The sequence below is a fragment of the Bactrocera neohumeralis genome, chromosome 2 (assembly GCF_024586455.1).
Source record: "Bactrocera neohumeralis isolate Rockhampton chromosome 2, APGP_CSIRO_Bneo_wtdbg2-racon-allhic-juicebox.fasta_v2, whole genome shotgun sequence".
Classification (NCBI taxonomy): domain Eukaryota; kingdom Metazoa; phylum Arthropoda; class Insecta; order Diptera; family Tephritidae; genus Bactrocera; species Bactrocera neohumeralis.
In genome coordinates, this window is record NC_065919.1 from 7,534,458 (window position 1) to 7,550,264 (window position 15,807).

At 36.5% G+C, this 15,807-nt stretch overlaps 1 protein-coding gene across 1 annotated transcript in view; it reads right to left on the bottom strand.

Annotated features, from left to right (window-relative positions):
* Nucleotides 1-582: 582 nt before the first annotated feature.
* The window catches only part of LOC126767954 (dendritic arbor reduction protein 1), a 32,297-nt gene continuing 17,072 nt past the window's right edge, over nucleotides 583-15,807 (bottom strand). The window contains exons 2-3 of the mRNA XM_050485789.1: nucleotides 12,040-12,921; nucleotides 583-4,176 (exon numbers count right to left, since the gene is read on the bottom strand). Coding sequence (XP_050341746.1) covers nucleotides 2,132-4,176; nucleotides 12,040-12,889 — 2,895 coding nt within the window. The 5' untranslated portion in view covers nucleotides 12,890-12,921 and the 3' untranslated portion in view covers nucleotides 583-2,131. The remainder of the gene's footprint in view (nucleotides 4,177-12,039; nucleotides 12,922-15,807) is intronic.

A 15,807-nucleotide genomic window follows, 5' to 3' on the forward strand; every position in this document is an offset into this window, starting at 1 on the left:
GTTTAAAATTAAAATTAATTTATTATAAATGAGATCACAGTATTAGAGATATACATAAGTTAATTTAAGTTTTGCTTTGTGCTAAATCTGCTGTGTTTTTCGCTTGAAACAGCAAGCGTCATGCCTTTCAACATATTTTTCATTTAACGCTTTTTTATATTATGTATAGCAAATTATGCGCTGGTTAGTTGTTACTAGGCGTTGTTATTGATTTTAATTAACAGTTATTTCTTGTTCATATTTTCATACTGATAACGAAAATGTTTTTATGTTGAGCTTAGTGGAAAGTTATTTGCTTTGTTTTTTTTTTCTTGTTTGTAACAGTTTATTAATGCATAGTTTTTTATGTTTTTGCTGTTTTTGTAATTTTCTTAATAACATCGTAAATTTTAGTCAAAATAATAGCTTTATAGTAGGCTAAACTGTGGTAAATGTCTTGTATTTGCAGCTGGTTTGGAACCTTGCTGATGTTTTTATTATTACTTTTGGTTGTATTTTGTTTGTGTTTTGAACAGCAATATTTGATAGCAAACAGTTTCGGTCTGTTAAACTTTTGAAGTCAACAATATAACAACCTATGAAAGCGTTTTTAATATAACTTCTATTAGTTTCTTAAATTTGTTCTTTGAGTTTTTCTCAAATTCCAGCGAATTTGTTTTCGTGTTTCATGGTTTTTTAATTAGCTTAACTATGTTTGTTTTGTATATTTGTTTAATTTAACATATCTAATTTTAAATACATATCTGTTGCTTTTTTCAGTTATTTTTCATATTTCAAAATATTTCATATTGAAATCATCATCGAGTGTTTCGCACGCATGTGATTTTATAGTAGAGTTGTTTTCAGATTTGTTTTCCAAGATTTTATAGCATTTTTGACTTAATTAGTGCGGTAAATCAGAATTGTATGTGTTTTGTGGTTTGTTTGATTTCACAAAATTTTTTGTGAAAAAGCTATATATTGGCAATTGGCAGTTGATGTTTGTGAAAATAACAAATTCTCTTTTCAATACCATCACATTAAAAAAAAATGATTTTTTCATTTTTTATTTATGTCTTGATAAGATAACACGAGCAAACTGCGCTGCCGTTGACATATTTTTGAGTTTTAAACCAACAAAGCTATTTTTAAAAGCTTTCGAAGCTTTCACTAGTAATTCAAAAGCACATTTATGGAAAATGCGCAAATACTTTATTTTGTACAAATAAAAATAAAAGTTAACGTTAAAAGTGTTTTGGAAACATTTTTATTCTAAAGCTTTCGCTTCTACTTTAAACTACACACAGTGTAAGAACTTTTAGCGTCGCCAATAAATAAGTATGAAAACATGGCAACATAAATACTTTACTCTTACTTGAAGCTCGAAAATATAACAACAGATCAAAAGTGGAAAAGTGATTTTGCATATACAAAGCTTTAAAGCTTTTCAGCCATTACTTGTCACCTACCAAGTGCCATTATATACATTTCAACAATTAATTTCTAGGGATTCACCACACTTTGACAAATATGTATGTATAAGGTTTTTCAAAATATCAATCTATAAATGTTAGCATTACTGTGTAAGAAATACTATTACCATATCCTGGTTGCTGCCCACTGATGCACTACGCGCGTTGAGACCACTCAATATGGCCATCGGTATATTGCCAACAGACTCATTGCCAGTTTCACTGCCAACCCGATGTACGGACAATGCATTTGTGCTATCGCTTTTCATACGTATGATGGAAGTGGTGTTTGTAGACGCTTCAGCAGTGCTGATGGCGCTGTTGTTGGTGTTGCGCGTGTTCAGCTCAATATCCAGTTCCGATTCGGCTTCTTCATATTCTTCCATATCGTAATCTTCACTACCCAATAATGCATCATCTTCGGTTAAGTCGCTGTCTTCGGGCATTTCAGTATATTCACCAAATATGTCTAAGGGGAAGGGGAAAGCCGTAGGCGGTATCTCACTACGATTGCCGCGCAATGAAAGTTCCGCTGTGGGCATTACGTCCAGCGGTGTATTGGGTGAGAAGGGCGATGAAAGCTCCGCATGCCAGTCCTGCACCATTAGCGGTGTTGTTGTCAACGATGATGGCGGAGTTGTTCGTGCAATGGAATCATTCGATGATGAATTTGTTTCGGCCTACAAGCTAGTGGCGCTACTCGTCACAATAGGCAAATCGCCGGAATGAAGCATGTGATGGGCTGAGTGATGATGATGATGTTGCTGTTGCTGTTGCTGTTGTGCAGCCGCTGCTGCTGCTGCGGCGGCCGCTTGTTGTTGTTGCTGCTGCTGTTGTTGTTGACTCAGCTTGGACTCTTTCTTAATGCGTTGTTTGAGGTGCACTTTGGCGTGGCGTTTCTTTTCGTCAGAGCGCGCAAACTTACGACCACAGATGTCGCATGAGAAGGGTTTTTCACCTGTGTGCGTGCGTATGTGCGTTGTGAGGTGATCCGAGCGGCTGAAAGAGCGCATGCAAATGCGACACTGGAAGGGTTTTTGACCGGTATGTATGCGTATGTGGCGGGTAAGTTCGTCGGAACGCGAAAAACGCCGATCGCAATTCTCCACGGGGCAGGCGTAGGGGCGTTCGTGCACAGGGGTTTTGCTGGGCCGATTCGGATATTTGCGTGGCTTCACAGGCACCAATTTGAGCGGCATGGTGCTTTGCTGATATACTTGTGACAGTATTTCGTGACCTTTGCTCGTCGACGGACTGTATTCAGCTAGCTGCACAACAGAGTAGCCAGATTGGTTGCCTTGCGATGATGGCGGCTGCATATGGTGCGGCGGTGTGGGATCCGAGTAGGCCTCTTGCTTTGGAATTATGCCACCAATTACGGACGCTGCGGCTGCGGAAGAGGTAGCGGATGACGGCCCAGGCACAACCAAAGACTGTTGCGCGCCACCGTATTCGGCCGGCGAATCCAGCCACTGGTACTTGGTCGCGGCAACAGATATTTGTTGGCGGTATTGTTGCAGCTCATGATTGGCTTGCGCTTGTTGCATGTCAGCTAGGCTGGTGAAGCTGCTGGTGCTGCTATAGCTTGGTGGCGGCTGTTTCAATATAATCGGCGAGCAGTCCATGTTAAGGCCGAGCAACTCGACATGTTGCGCAGCCGCGCGCCCATCATCGTAGCCGGCGGTATGCATGTGATGGGAGGGTGAGGGAGTGGACGATGGCTGGGCCATATTTTGTTGGGCGGCATAATGCGCTTGCGCTGTGCTCTGTGGACCGGGTCCAAGTAAACTGAATATGGGCGGTTGGAAGAGTGTCTTATCGGGGCTGGGTAGACCCCAACTATTGCCAAGACCGGCGGACGGTGGTGACATTTGTCCAGGCAGCACACTCAATTGTGGCGAACCAATCTGTTGTTGCGCAGCTTGCTGATGCTGCTGCTGCTGTTGTTGTTGCTGTTGCTGCTGCTGTTGCTGGGTAGCGGCAGCGGCTGCGGCGGCTGCGGAATGCAGGCCGCTCATTGCTGTATTACCTGTAGTGGTGAAAATGCCACGATATGATATTTTGCCGCTATTGCTATTGCTAGTTGCATGCGTTTGTTGTTGTTGTTGTTGTTGCTGCTGTTGTTGGTGTTGTTGCGCATGCTGTTGTTGTTGTTGATGTTGTTGGTGATGGTGGTGTTGATGGGCGTGTGGTTGATGAAGGCTATGCGCCGTATGCTGATAATGTGTGTGGTGTTGTTGTTGTTGCTGTTGCTGGTGGTGTGCATGATGACTATTGTGTTGCAAGTGTTGTTGGTGTAAGGTATTGTGGTGTGTTATTTGGTTTTGTTGTTGTTGTAAGTGATGTTGCTGCTGCTGATGCTGATACGGGTGATGGTGGTGTGGTGAGTGTTGGCCGGCATGTTGTTGGTGGTGTTGTGTGTGATGTGTCTGTTGATGGTGATGTTGGCTTTGATGGTGCTGCTGTTGTTGTTGTTGTGTATTGTTTTGTGTACTTGTATTGGCGTTATTATTACATAATGTCGTGCTTGTTGCTGATGTTGTAGTTGTTGTTGTCTGATTCTGACTTAGATGTGTAGGGTACATGGTACAACTATTATTACTTGTTTCTTCCTTGACAATTGCCAAAGCTGGCGGCGTGCTGCGCTCCTCCTTCAATGGACTGCACAGCACCGGACTGGTCGTGGGCTGGGGTTCGAGGGACAAATCCTCGGATTCGATGGAACCTGTAAATAATAGATGTAAAATAAACTCATTTATAATTGTGCATGTTGAAAACGGTGAGTTAAAGAGCTTTAATTAATTAAGACACTAAAATAATTTTTGTCTTTGGAAGTAACTGGACGCTATCCAGATATATGTACATATGTGCGATTACGTTTATACAACATGTAGCTCTTTTTTCTACACCCCTCAATATAAATAAAAAAGTCAGCAACGTGTCAATTTACATGCTGCAACACCCAGCTGCACGCTATCAATTAATTTCATGCAACAAAATCGTTCAGCATTTTTCAAGCGCTTCCACAAAAAAGATATCCATGACCGAGTGATTTCCGCGAATGCCGCCCAGTAGTTGCCGACGCAAAGACGTTCGACGAACTTGACTGCTCGAATTGACAAAATCAAAATGCCAAACGGCAGCCAGCAACTCAGCGGCTGCCAACCATCCAAACAGCCAGCCAGCGAGCCAGTCAGCTGGACGCTCCTTCGCGTTTCGCGAGAAATCAACACGGGAGGTCGGCAGCAGCAGCTTCAATTGCGAATTGCGACACAAGAAAAATATCGAGCGCCGCAGCAATGCATTGGAAAGCAACAACAACAACAGGCGTGTTGGCTATAATGTTGATTGCCACCAAAGCATCAGCAGCATCAAATGGAGGGAAAAAAGTGCGAATGAAGCACAGCATTGGTGTGCTAAGAAGACTAATTACATTCCGAACACCGTTGCATGGACACTCTCTTGCCGCTGCTGATTTTTTTCATTCCATTTTTTCTTACTCTGTGTTACTTTGTCTGCATTGCGAACATTCGCGTTATTCTTTGGTTGCGAATTGATTGAGTTGCAATGCGCTTTAAATGTGGCTTGACATCAATCCTGCGTTTGCACTGTGCCGGCATGTGAACACTTGTTGCAGTGATGTTATGAGCAGTGCCGCAAAGATACCAACACAATTGTATATGTGCCACCAGTGTTCGAGCAAAAGTACATACATGCCATGCCTATGTTTGTTCGGAAGAATTCTTCAATGACGCAGGCAGTCAAAGCCAGCGCACTTATTGCCGCAGTGTGAAGTATTCTCAAATGACATTTTATCGCACTTTCATTTATTTTTTTTTGTTTTAATTTTTTTATTGTTTTTGCTTTGATTACCGCGCTTTCTTACTATAATTCTTATGTGGTTTCATATATCGTTGTTCTTGTGTTTAATTAAACCTCTGTTGAGTTTTTTTGCTGGTGTTGTCGCATACATTTAATTACAAGTTTTTGCTTTGCAAAAGTGTCTATGATCGCTTGTGATTAAATAAAGTTGCCCTTTGTCTAGCCCTACAACGATTTACACTTTCATTAGTCTAGTGATCTAGCTTAAAAGAGAAGTTGCTGTTGTAGAAAATTGTCGGCAGAATTCTCCTTTACACGTTTCAATGAGCTACGTACGAAATCCGAAGAGCCGTCACTGTCGTGTTTTGTATTATCTATATTCTAGCTGATAAAGCATACTGGATAGAAAGCAAGCATTCAGGTATATAAGAGAATTACAGATGAGTAGGGCTATTCGGTACCGTTCGTCCGGTAGAAGTTATTAATTTTCGGCATCCTACGGTATTCACTGAATACATATCGCTTAATTCTTCTATCACTAAACTCACTCTCGACAGTTTGTCTACTTTTGCTAAACTCAGGTAAGCAGACGCATTGGCTGAAACGAAAATTAGTTGTCCCAATAAACTTCTGAAAGGTGCCAAGCTCATCGTGGGTACATGAAAGTCTTGTTATTTAAACCTAGAACCTTTTTCCATCACAAAAGACTTAAGTGAGATATCTCGCGTTAATCAGCTGGTAAACGCAACATAGCCTCAACTAAACTATTTTTTGGTTTAAGAAATGTTGACTACAGAAACTCCACTCGAAAAACAAATTAAAAATTGATACGTCACGTGCCGTTACATCACACAGGCATAAATTACTGATATGACCGAGAGCACGCTTCAAATACTTCAGAGAGTTTCGCTACAATTTAAACAGACTTCGACCTATGTGACTAACTGGATCTAAGAAATATGGGAATTAACTGCTTTGGCATCGGCTTCTCACATTTTTTGCGCGCTAAAGCTTGAAATTGCCGCCTCACATCTGAAATTACACACTAAATTGAGAGTTTACTCATTGCTGATAGCGTATTCCAAAGCTCAACTGAAATTTGCGGAAAAAAATTATGGTTGTTATCGAACTTTTATAAAGCACACGAAACGGATCTTCGTGGAAGTTGCCTGAACTATGCACCTCAACCGAGTAGTACGGAAACATTTAAACATTCCCGCCAACTTTTTTTAATCTTTTTCTTATGTGAAGCACCGTTTTAACGAGAATTTGTTGCATCTCTGGAGAGTTCAGTGGAATTTTTAATGAATCTATTATGCTTAAGAGCTTTTAACATAAAATTTCAAACGTCAGCAGCAGAAGCAGACGTCAGTTCCGTTGTATTAAAGAGGAGAGGGAGAGAGTTAGAGAGATAAATAATGAGTGCAAGTTCCTGCGCCAGTTATTACGCGCAACACACACATACATATATATATATACATATAATAAATATACAAATATACTGTTACATACTTGCATTTAAATCTTTTCGCGTTGCTAATAAATTATTATAAATTGCCAAAATTTTATGGCTTATTTTCAGCTAATAAATATATATGCATACATGTTCGTATGTATATATGTAGATATGTATATGATATATTGTGCATGTTTTAGCCGCTGAGTTCATTGCGTCCGGACGAGTTAATATTATTTTATTGTTCTTAATGCACTTGGAAATTCGTTGGGGATTCTGCCAGCTTGTGACATGAAAAATGCGTTCGGCGTTGCCAAGTTTGGCGATTAAAAGCGACTTCATCATTGTCAAACAAAAAATCATATACATCTACATATACAATATAATATAAGACGAATATTAAGCATAAGAAAAATGTTTCGGTTTCGTATGAAATATTTGCAATGCTTAAGATGGCAAAGTGCGCAAAGCGTAATGGCAATGCGTTGCAGAAAGAAAAATAAAAAAATTTGTTAAAAAAAAAATGAAATAAAAAAAAATTAAGGCAAAATAGATACAAAACTCAGTCAAGCAGATTTAAATGTGACAAACAGCAGCAAGTCGGTATATTTTGGTCACTTAGCGTACACAAACACACACACAGACACATACAAAAGCAAAGATTTTGACAATTTTCTTGCTGCTCTGCATAACTTTTCCAAAAACAATGCAACAATTTCCATTTGCGTGGGCACACCAAAATTTTTCCTTCGCCGCTTGCCTGCTGCTATTGTTGTTGTGGCCATTGCTGTCGTTCGTACTACTTGCTGACTTTCGAAATTAAATGTTTTGTGAAATTTATGATGACAGCAACTTTTTATGTATTCATAGCTAATAAATGTATTTTATTGGATTTTTTCTCTTCGATTTTTTTTTGTTTTTGCTTTTGTTCTTCTTTTTTGTTGCAGTAGCATTTTCTTATACGAAATTGTTTTTAGAGACTTTTAGCCGCAAATGTATTAATACATAGATCATAAAAAATATAATTAAGAAATATTAAGTAATTAATTGCTGCTGAATGCAGGCAGGATTTCTAAATAAAATATTTATACACTGGCTAATTTTATATTTAAGTGGCAATTGAAAGGCGTTATGAAAAAAGGTGGCAAGGAAGAATATTTAAAAAATAATAATAAAAAACAATTGTGATTTCTAGCTGTTAAAAATGAAATAAAATAAGCATTTCAAATAGTGGAAATAACTGTTTTTGCAATTTGGTTAATAACATGTTTTTGTTTTTAAGTTTTGATGAGATTTTGTGTTATGAAGTAAAAAATTTTTGTTTATAAAAGCTGTAAGTAAACCAGCTTGAACGTTTTGTATAAAAAATATTCATTATTTTTTTTTTAATTTCGAAATTGTAGGAATAACCTTTTTGAATTAGTGCTCAACAATTAGATAAAGCCTTTAGACCACCAGCTGCCTCGCCGGCGTTTTGCTTTTAAACTAAAGAAAAATTTTCTTAACAATAATTTTAGATTTTCGTATCGTTTTAGCGTAAAAATAGTTAAAAAAATATGGATAGACAGTATAGACTTCAGAATTTGCCATAAATTTCTAATGTATAACACAGGTCGATACGATTTTTGGGGCTGACTTCGGCACGATTTTTGGGTCTGACTACGGCGTGTTCAATTTCAATCGCTCTTATAAAATAAAATATAGGAAATAATGCTTTTTTGAGTAAAGTTTGCTTTTTCACAAATTTTGTATGCTTCTTTTATGTTCATACAGGAAAATCAGGCCCATTCATATCAGCAAAAGCAAACTTTAAGAGCTAAAAATAAAAATTCAACTTTTTTTAAAGTCCAACAAAAAAAATGAAATGTCATGTAAAAATGTTATGTAAAAATGTAAATGTAAATGCAGCATAAGGCAGGTAATTTGGCTAAAATAGTATATGCGCCTGAATGTAGGCAACATTTTTGAACTTTTTAGCTTTTACTTAACTAAGAAAGCGAATTCAAGTAGGAGTAGCTACATTTCTATATATAATATTTCAAAAGTTGCATTAAAATAAAAAAAAAATAAATAAATTTTATTGATATAATATTCATTAATAAAATGAAAAAAAAAATCTACCTCACATATTTTTATTCTAATTTATATATGCACGTTAAAGAAATGTTAATAAAATCGAAAATATATACTTAAATGCCATAAAGAAACTAACTTATGCAAAGCAAATGCTCATAAATGCCCAGTTAAAGGCGTCTACAAGCCATTCGTCTAGTCTTGTCGCCATTTGCGTGCAATGGGAAATATTATGAAATTTGTATTTCCTTTCTGAAATTACTATATCAATTAAATCCAATTTGTTGCGCTTTTTTATTTACATTTTTCATGTTTCTTAGCGTTCGCCACTGCTTTGTATTCCAACGAAGTTGTGAGAAAAAAGTGTAATCAAACTAAGCAAGTATGTAGTTTTGTGGTCGGGAGGGGGTTGCAGTGTCTTAAGCAAATTTACATTTAGCGTGCTTTACGCGCTCACAGATGTCCGTATCAAATACAATCCTTAATTCAATTAGAATGAGCGTATTTAGCACGAGATCAGCGCTATGACAGTCTGTACGACTAAGAAGCGCAGCCTGACCGTTAGTGATAACTACCTAGTAGTTGTGGCATAAGGCCGGGGGAAACATTGACACTGAACGGAAATGTTTAATAGTATATACGACACGATTAATTAATACCGTTACTACAGTAATGTGACTGATAAACAGTTATAGTGCGGGTTGTGGAGTATGTTCACAAGTGTATATGTATGTATGTATGTACATACATGTGCATGTATGTATATATAATACATTATGTGCTTCTTACTGGCATTTTTATTGGGCGAACGTTTTCTCGTTTGGAAAGTATTTCGTCATAAATATTATGTAAGGAATGATAAGGCGAAATTCTGTAAGTTACTTCTTGGGTACTGGCATCTTAAATTTGATTTAAAACTGTAAATATTTAATTTTTAAAAAATTTTTACACGAAATCAGCGTTGCCACACTTTTTGAACACAAAATTTTTACCATATTTTAATTATTATTTTTTTGTAATTTTTTTCAGTTAAAAGTGAGAGATAACAGTTAATAAAAAATAAAATATCGAAAAAAAAAATTATTTAAAACTGTAGATATTAATAATTTATTTGCTTTTTAATTTGTTACACGAAACTATACAAATAGCGTTGCCACATTTTTCGAAATCAAAATTAATATCAAATTTTATTTATTTATTTTTTTGTAATTTTTCAAAATAGGTGCTATTAGTTAATGAAAAATCGACGAAAATATAAAAATCTCAAATTCAAAATGGTTTTCATTTCATATAAATAAAATGTTTTCTAATTTCATAGTTAAACAATTAATAATTAATTTTTTACACAAAATATTAATTGAACTAATGTTGCCCCCAAAAAAAACTTTACTTATTATATTGAAATTTTTGGTCAATAAGAAATATTTTTTAAAATCTGTCTACAAAAGTTTCATAAAAGTGTGGAAAAGTTTGCACATGTTTAAAAAAAAAAAACAAACAAAAGTAAATAAATATATAAAAACTAAAAGAAAAAATAAGATAAAATATTCTTAACCCTCGTCACATTTTTGTCCAAGACCACATCTTTCAGCGCCCATGTAAATCGAACAGCTACTATACATTAATTTATCAAATTTTTTCACCAGAAGTAAATAACTCAAAATTTATTGTAACCTCGAAAAAATCACTCACAAGCAGACAAATGATTCAAGAAAGCCAAAATATATCGTGGCAAATGTTGTAAAACTTAACTAATAATTTTGGGGAAAAAATTCTTGCCTGCAAAGAATTACTACAATGTGATTATTGTTTTCTCAATTTTAACAAAAACAGACAAAGCAACAAAAACAATTTAAAAGTGAAAACATGGAAAACAACATGTTTTAACAAGATCTTAAGTGCCCTTAACACAGCACTCGAGAGTCCAAAGTGTCTTTTCAGCAGTGCGCCAAAGTAGGCACACACACACACACGAGATAAACAACGGAAATAAAAATAAAAATTGTACAAAAAACAGCGAAGAAAAATATGAAAACATGCAAGACATAGATAAATAAGAAGAAAAAAGTCTTTACTTAAACACTCAGCAGAATCAAGGCATGATCAGTCAAAAAATGGAACGCAACTTAGCCAAGATAAATTTATTATTCGACACAACACTGAAGCACAGGGTCTTTTAGCTAAGGAATTTCGCAAATAAGTACGCGTGAGTTTTGTTGTTGTGAATATATACATACGTATATATTGTATGATATTTCATTTTCATTGTCTGCAAGTTTGTTTGTTTAACATTTGTAAGAAAATATATAATTGACCACTTATGTGTAATGGTTGGTTGTTGTTGCTACAACGTACTTGTCGTGTGTTCACTAAAAGGTTAGGTTGGAGTTGGGATAAGGAAAACAAAATTAGTTTGCTTGAAGGAGAGTTAAATCAACGCATGTGAAATGTTATGGAGCAACTGTGATGCTAAACGATAAACTAACCGAAAGGTATTGAGTTTTTCTTGCGTTCTACTCAGATCTACTGTTTGCGATGGTGCTTGACCGCCGTATTTCGATTAGTTATGTGGGGTGTATTGGGGTGTAGTCATGCTACTGGGTCAGCAGTTACAGTCGTAGGTCGCTATATTCAATTCCTACTTCGGTAGAAGCAGAGTTAGAGGAAGATCTCCACTCCGATGGAGAAGGACCTGGCATCACATGGTGTCTCGAATTGACGCCAAATCGCGAAAAGAAGAAACGACTGGCGCACTGTTGCACTATTTGGAAACATGTTCATTATATTTTTGGGCTGTCCCTAGTTTAGTGACTAATTACTTCATTTAATAGCTCAATTAGACTAGATAGACCGCAAAACCCCAACACAATCGTTTATCACTTTCAACAACTATTAGAAATAATGAAGTATTAAAAAAATTAAAAGAGAAACAATTCGGAGGTACCACTAAGATATATTACTTAAAAAAAAAAAAAAATCGCTACAAATGGAACCTGTTCGAAGTGATTTTCAATGTTAATCAACAGTGATATGTGTCAGCGTTTTGTAAGCTTTCGAAGTGGAGCTGGTTTTCGCGCATCATAATTTATATCTGACCGATTTTAGGTTGAAATAAAACAAAAATTTGCCTGCGCAAACTTGTCACGACCAAGACTAAATATATACAATAAATATTCAGAGAGAATTTCGTTTGCTAATACATATGTACTATGTATGTATTTCGCGGGCGCTGCTTACCTGTAATGGGTGGCGGCTCAACAATGGTTGATGGTCCGAAGAATGATGGAATATCGTTGGATGTGGTGACGGGCGTATTCAGATCGCCCGTCTGCGTATCACCGCACTGCGCGTCCGACGGCAATGACTGCTGCGACTGCTTAACCACGCCGCTCGCGATGTCTACGCCGTTGGGAGTGGCGACGACGCCACCTAAACTGGCTGCCGCGTGACTGCTCGGACTGTGTTGTGCGGTATTGAGCAGACTCAAATGTGTAGCAGAATTGCGTCCACTATTATTACTGTTATTATTTGTATTGTTGACTGCTGTGACGGCGCCTGCCGCGAGGGTAGGTGATGTTAGCGCTGCGTTCGCTTGCTGCACTGCGGTCGCTACTGTATTACAGCTGTTATTGCTGCTGTTGCTATTGCTGCTGCTGTTGTTGTTGTTATTGTTGTTAGCAACACCGATACGCGTGAAATTTGTGCGCGAAATAGCAGCGCTCAGTGCTGAATTTGTGCCTGCTGCCGCGGCGGTAGCTATATTATTGTTGGTCGGTGTATTGCACGCGCTGCTGCTGCTGCTGCTGCCGCACGCGATGGCCGTCTGATGATTGTTATTCGCCGTCGAGAGATTGTAGTGGAGTAGCGTTTGGGCGGCGCCCAAATGGCCACCGCCAAATGTATGTGATGGGGTGCTGAGATAGGTGGCCGCTGATGTGGCCGCGGTCGAGGGACTAGTCTGTGCGGTGGTCTTAAAGAGACACGTATCGAAGCTCAGCACATTGAAGTGTGCGGCGGCGGCGGATTCGGTTAGTAGGAATGCGTGATGCGATGGCGCCACAAGGGTTTCAAGCCCTTCCATGATCATGGCCGCTGATGGGGTTCCAGGGGCTACGCCACCTGCAAGCAGAACCGTAATAAAATTATTAGTTTTATAGTTTTAAATGTGAATTAAGATATTTGTAGGAATATAAATATGTATGAAAGCACCACAGGTTTCAAAAGCTTTAAAAGTATTTATAAATTTATTTAAATTAAGGGTTAAACTGTGCTAGGTCACAAGAACATTAGTACACTGTAAATAAAATGTTTTTAAATAAAATTATATGCTGCTTTATCACTCACGGTTGTCAAAATATATTTGTTTTTTAAGTATTCTACAAAAAATATATGTATGTATATGGAAGAAATGACTAGGATGTAATGAAAATATATTAGGATCAAAGAGCAGAATTTATGACTCAAATTCACTACAAATATATATATATGTACATATGTATATATATGTAAGTGTGTGTAAAAATTTAATAAACCAAAAAAAAAAAAAGATTTGAAAAAAAAAATCAAATAAAAACAACAATAAAAAATTTTTAAAGCTAAAAAATATTTTTTTTAAATAATAATAAATAAGATTTGAAAAGAAAATCAAATAAAAAAACGTTAAAAATAAATTGGTTAAGCTGAAAAATATTTTTTTTGCAAAATTTATTTTTGTTTCCCACTTCATGATCCTTTAGGAAAGTGCCATTGAAAGCATTAACAAGGTTTGTGTCTCCGATGGAGTGTGAAAGAGTAAGCTTGTGCTCAATTTTAATACTTAAGTAGTAAAAAATAAAAAAACAAGAACAATGTTTTAATATTAGTTTGAGGTTTAATAATTTCAGACATATTTATTTCAGCTAATTTTTTTAACCGGCATGCTAATGGTGTGCGACATAGGTGGAACTGCCAGTGATTTCTCACAGAGAGTGAGTATGTACATTTTTTTTAAGATTATAAAAAGATTTTTCTAGCTCAAATTGTTGCTCGAGATTTTAGAAATAATTAAAAATACACAATCATAGTTTTTTTTGACGGATAATGTAAAATTGCTTTGCGAAAGGTGTGTGACTTTGCTAAAATTTAAGTGCTTTAAACATTTTCTACAAAAAAGGACCTTAATATGATTAACTTGTTGATTTTTTTGACAAATAGCACGCTGAAAGAAATTTCGAAGGAGAAAATTCCAAAAGATACTAAATTTTTCACTTTTAAGGAGCCAAAATACGCCTTTTGGTGACACAATAATCTTGTTTAACGGTCTTTCAAATAAATTAAACAAATAATAGCCTGCTCTAACGCTTTGTTTAAATAAGTTAATTAGTTTAGTTATAAGTAAATTAATTAATTTTTAAATTAGTTAATTAAATTAGTTGTAATTTATTTAGGGCAATTAAAATTTTATTAATTTAAAGATATTTGTTTTTAATTGCCATTACGGGGTCCACTTTCTTGTGAACAAATGTCAAAATCTTGCGCACTAAACATTAATTGGATTGCTTTGACAGCAATTAGATGCTTTTATTGCCAAACCGCTATATATAAAGGGTTGTTCAAAAACAATTACTAGTTACAATTCTTCAAAAATTTCGACTGAGCCACATTTATGGTTACAAATAATAGAAACTAGCAATTCATTCATTGGCGCAATCGCTCATTACATTTGTATATATATATATTTACTACATATTTATTTGATTATTTATGACAGCAACAACAATAATAGTATAATATAACAGCCACCAAATGATTTGACATCTGTGCACCCACACACGACACGCACTTGGCCGATCAAGCCACAAACAACGCGCTCACACTTGATCGAGCGAACGAACGCGCTGACAACTCAGCGCCACGCCAGCAATTGCAACGTGTCGCCAGCAACAACAACGCTGTTTAGAGCAACCAGTTGTTGTGCACAATTGAATTGAAATCGATTAAGCACTTAGACGCAAGTGGCCGAGTGACGAAGGAGTCTACCAAATGAAGAAGCGCGAGTGACTTTCATGCACACACATACATACATATGTATGTATGATTTTAAGTGTGCACCCAAGGAGCGAGCTGTGTGTTCAATACAGTGCGAGCGGTGTGCGCATAAGGCAGCTACCAAAGTGTTCCAGTTCCCATAATGCTTTTTGGCAAGCCGTGCGCTAGGCGTTTTTTTCTTCAAGTCGATCAGCACTGACCCACTTTCGGCAGTCTCATATGTGTGTAAATGTGCGCCAATGAGAGAGTGTGAGTAGAAACAAGTCGTACTTCGCTAAAAGCATACGCGCATGCGCATCAATTGTCTCATAAAAATGTCTAAAATGCATGTGAATAGGTAAATGCCACTTTTATGTGCACATATCTTCGTAAGTGTGTATGTATGTGTTCACATTTAGTGAAGCTTACCAATTTTTTGAGCATTAAAAAGCTGTTAAAAATATCACTTGACAATTTACTTGGCGAAACGACATTAATTTGCCATTATTTACACACGAGAGGTGTTCAAACATATATTTATTAAAATATATTGAAATATATGCCTATGTAGTTATATTTGTATGTATGTAGAACTAGTTGCTCATATGTGTACTCACAGCTTACCGGCAGCTGCTTTTATGCTCAGCGTCAGCGCGCGTGTAAGATTACCCATGTTTGTATGTATATTTGTCAATACACAAATCCAAAAAACACACACAAACATAAACATATGCATCATTGCCGCCACTGATGTCACTAATTTAATTTCATGCGTTTAATTGAATTTCACTTGACGGTGTAGAAAATGTCGAAATTGATTGTTTTATGGTTTTCTATTGTCTTTCAAATGTGTCATAAATTAGACGAGTGACGCTTTGTTAGGGTTCAACGCTTAGCGTTTAGACGTTGGCATTATTTCGTAAAAATTACTGAAAATCGGAATAATTTAACGAAGAAAAAAATTCATTTTGCGATCCAAAAAGTGACAAAAAAGGACGC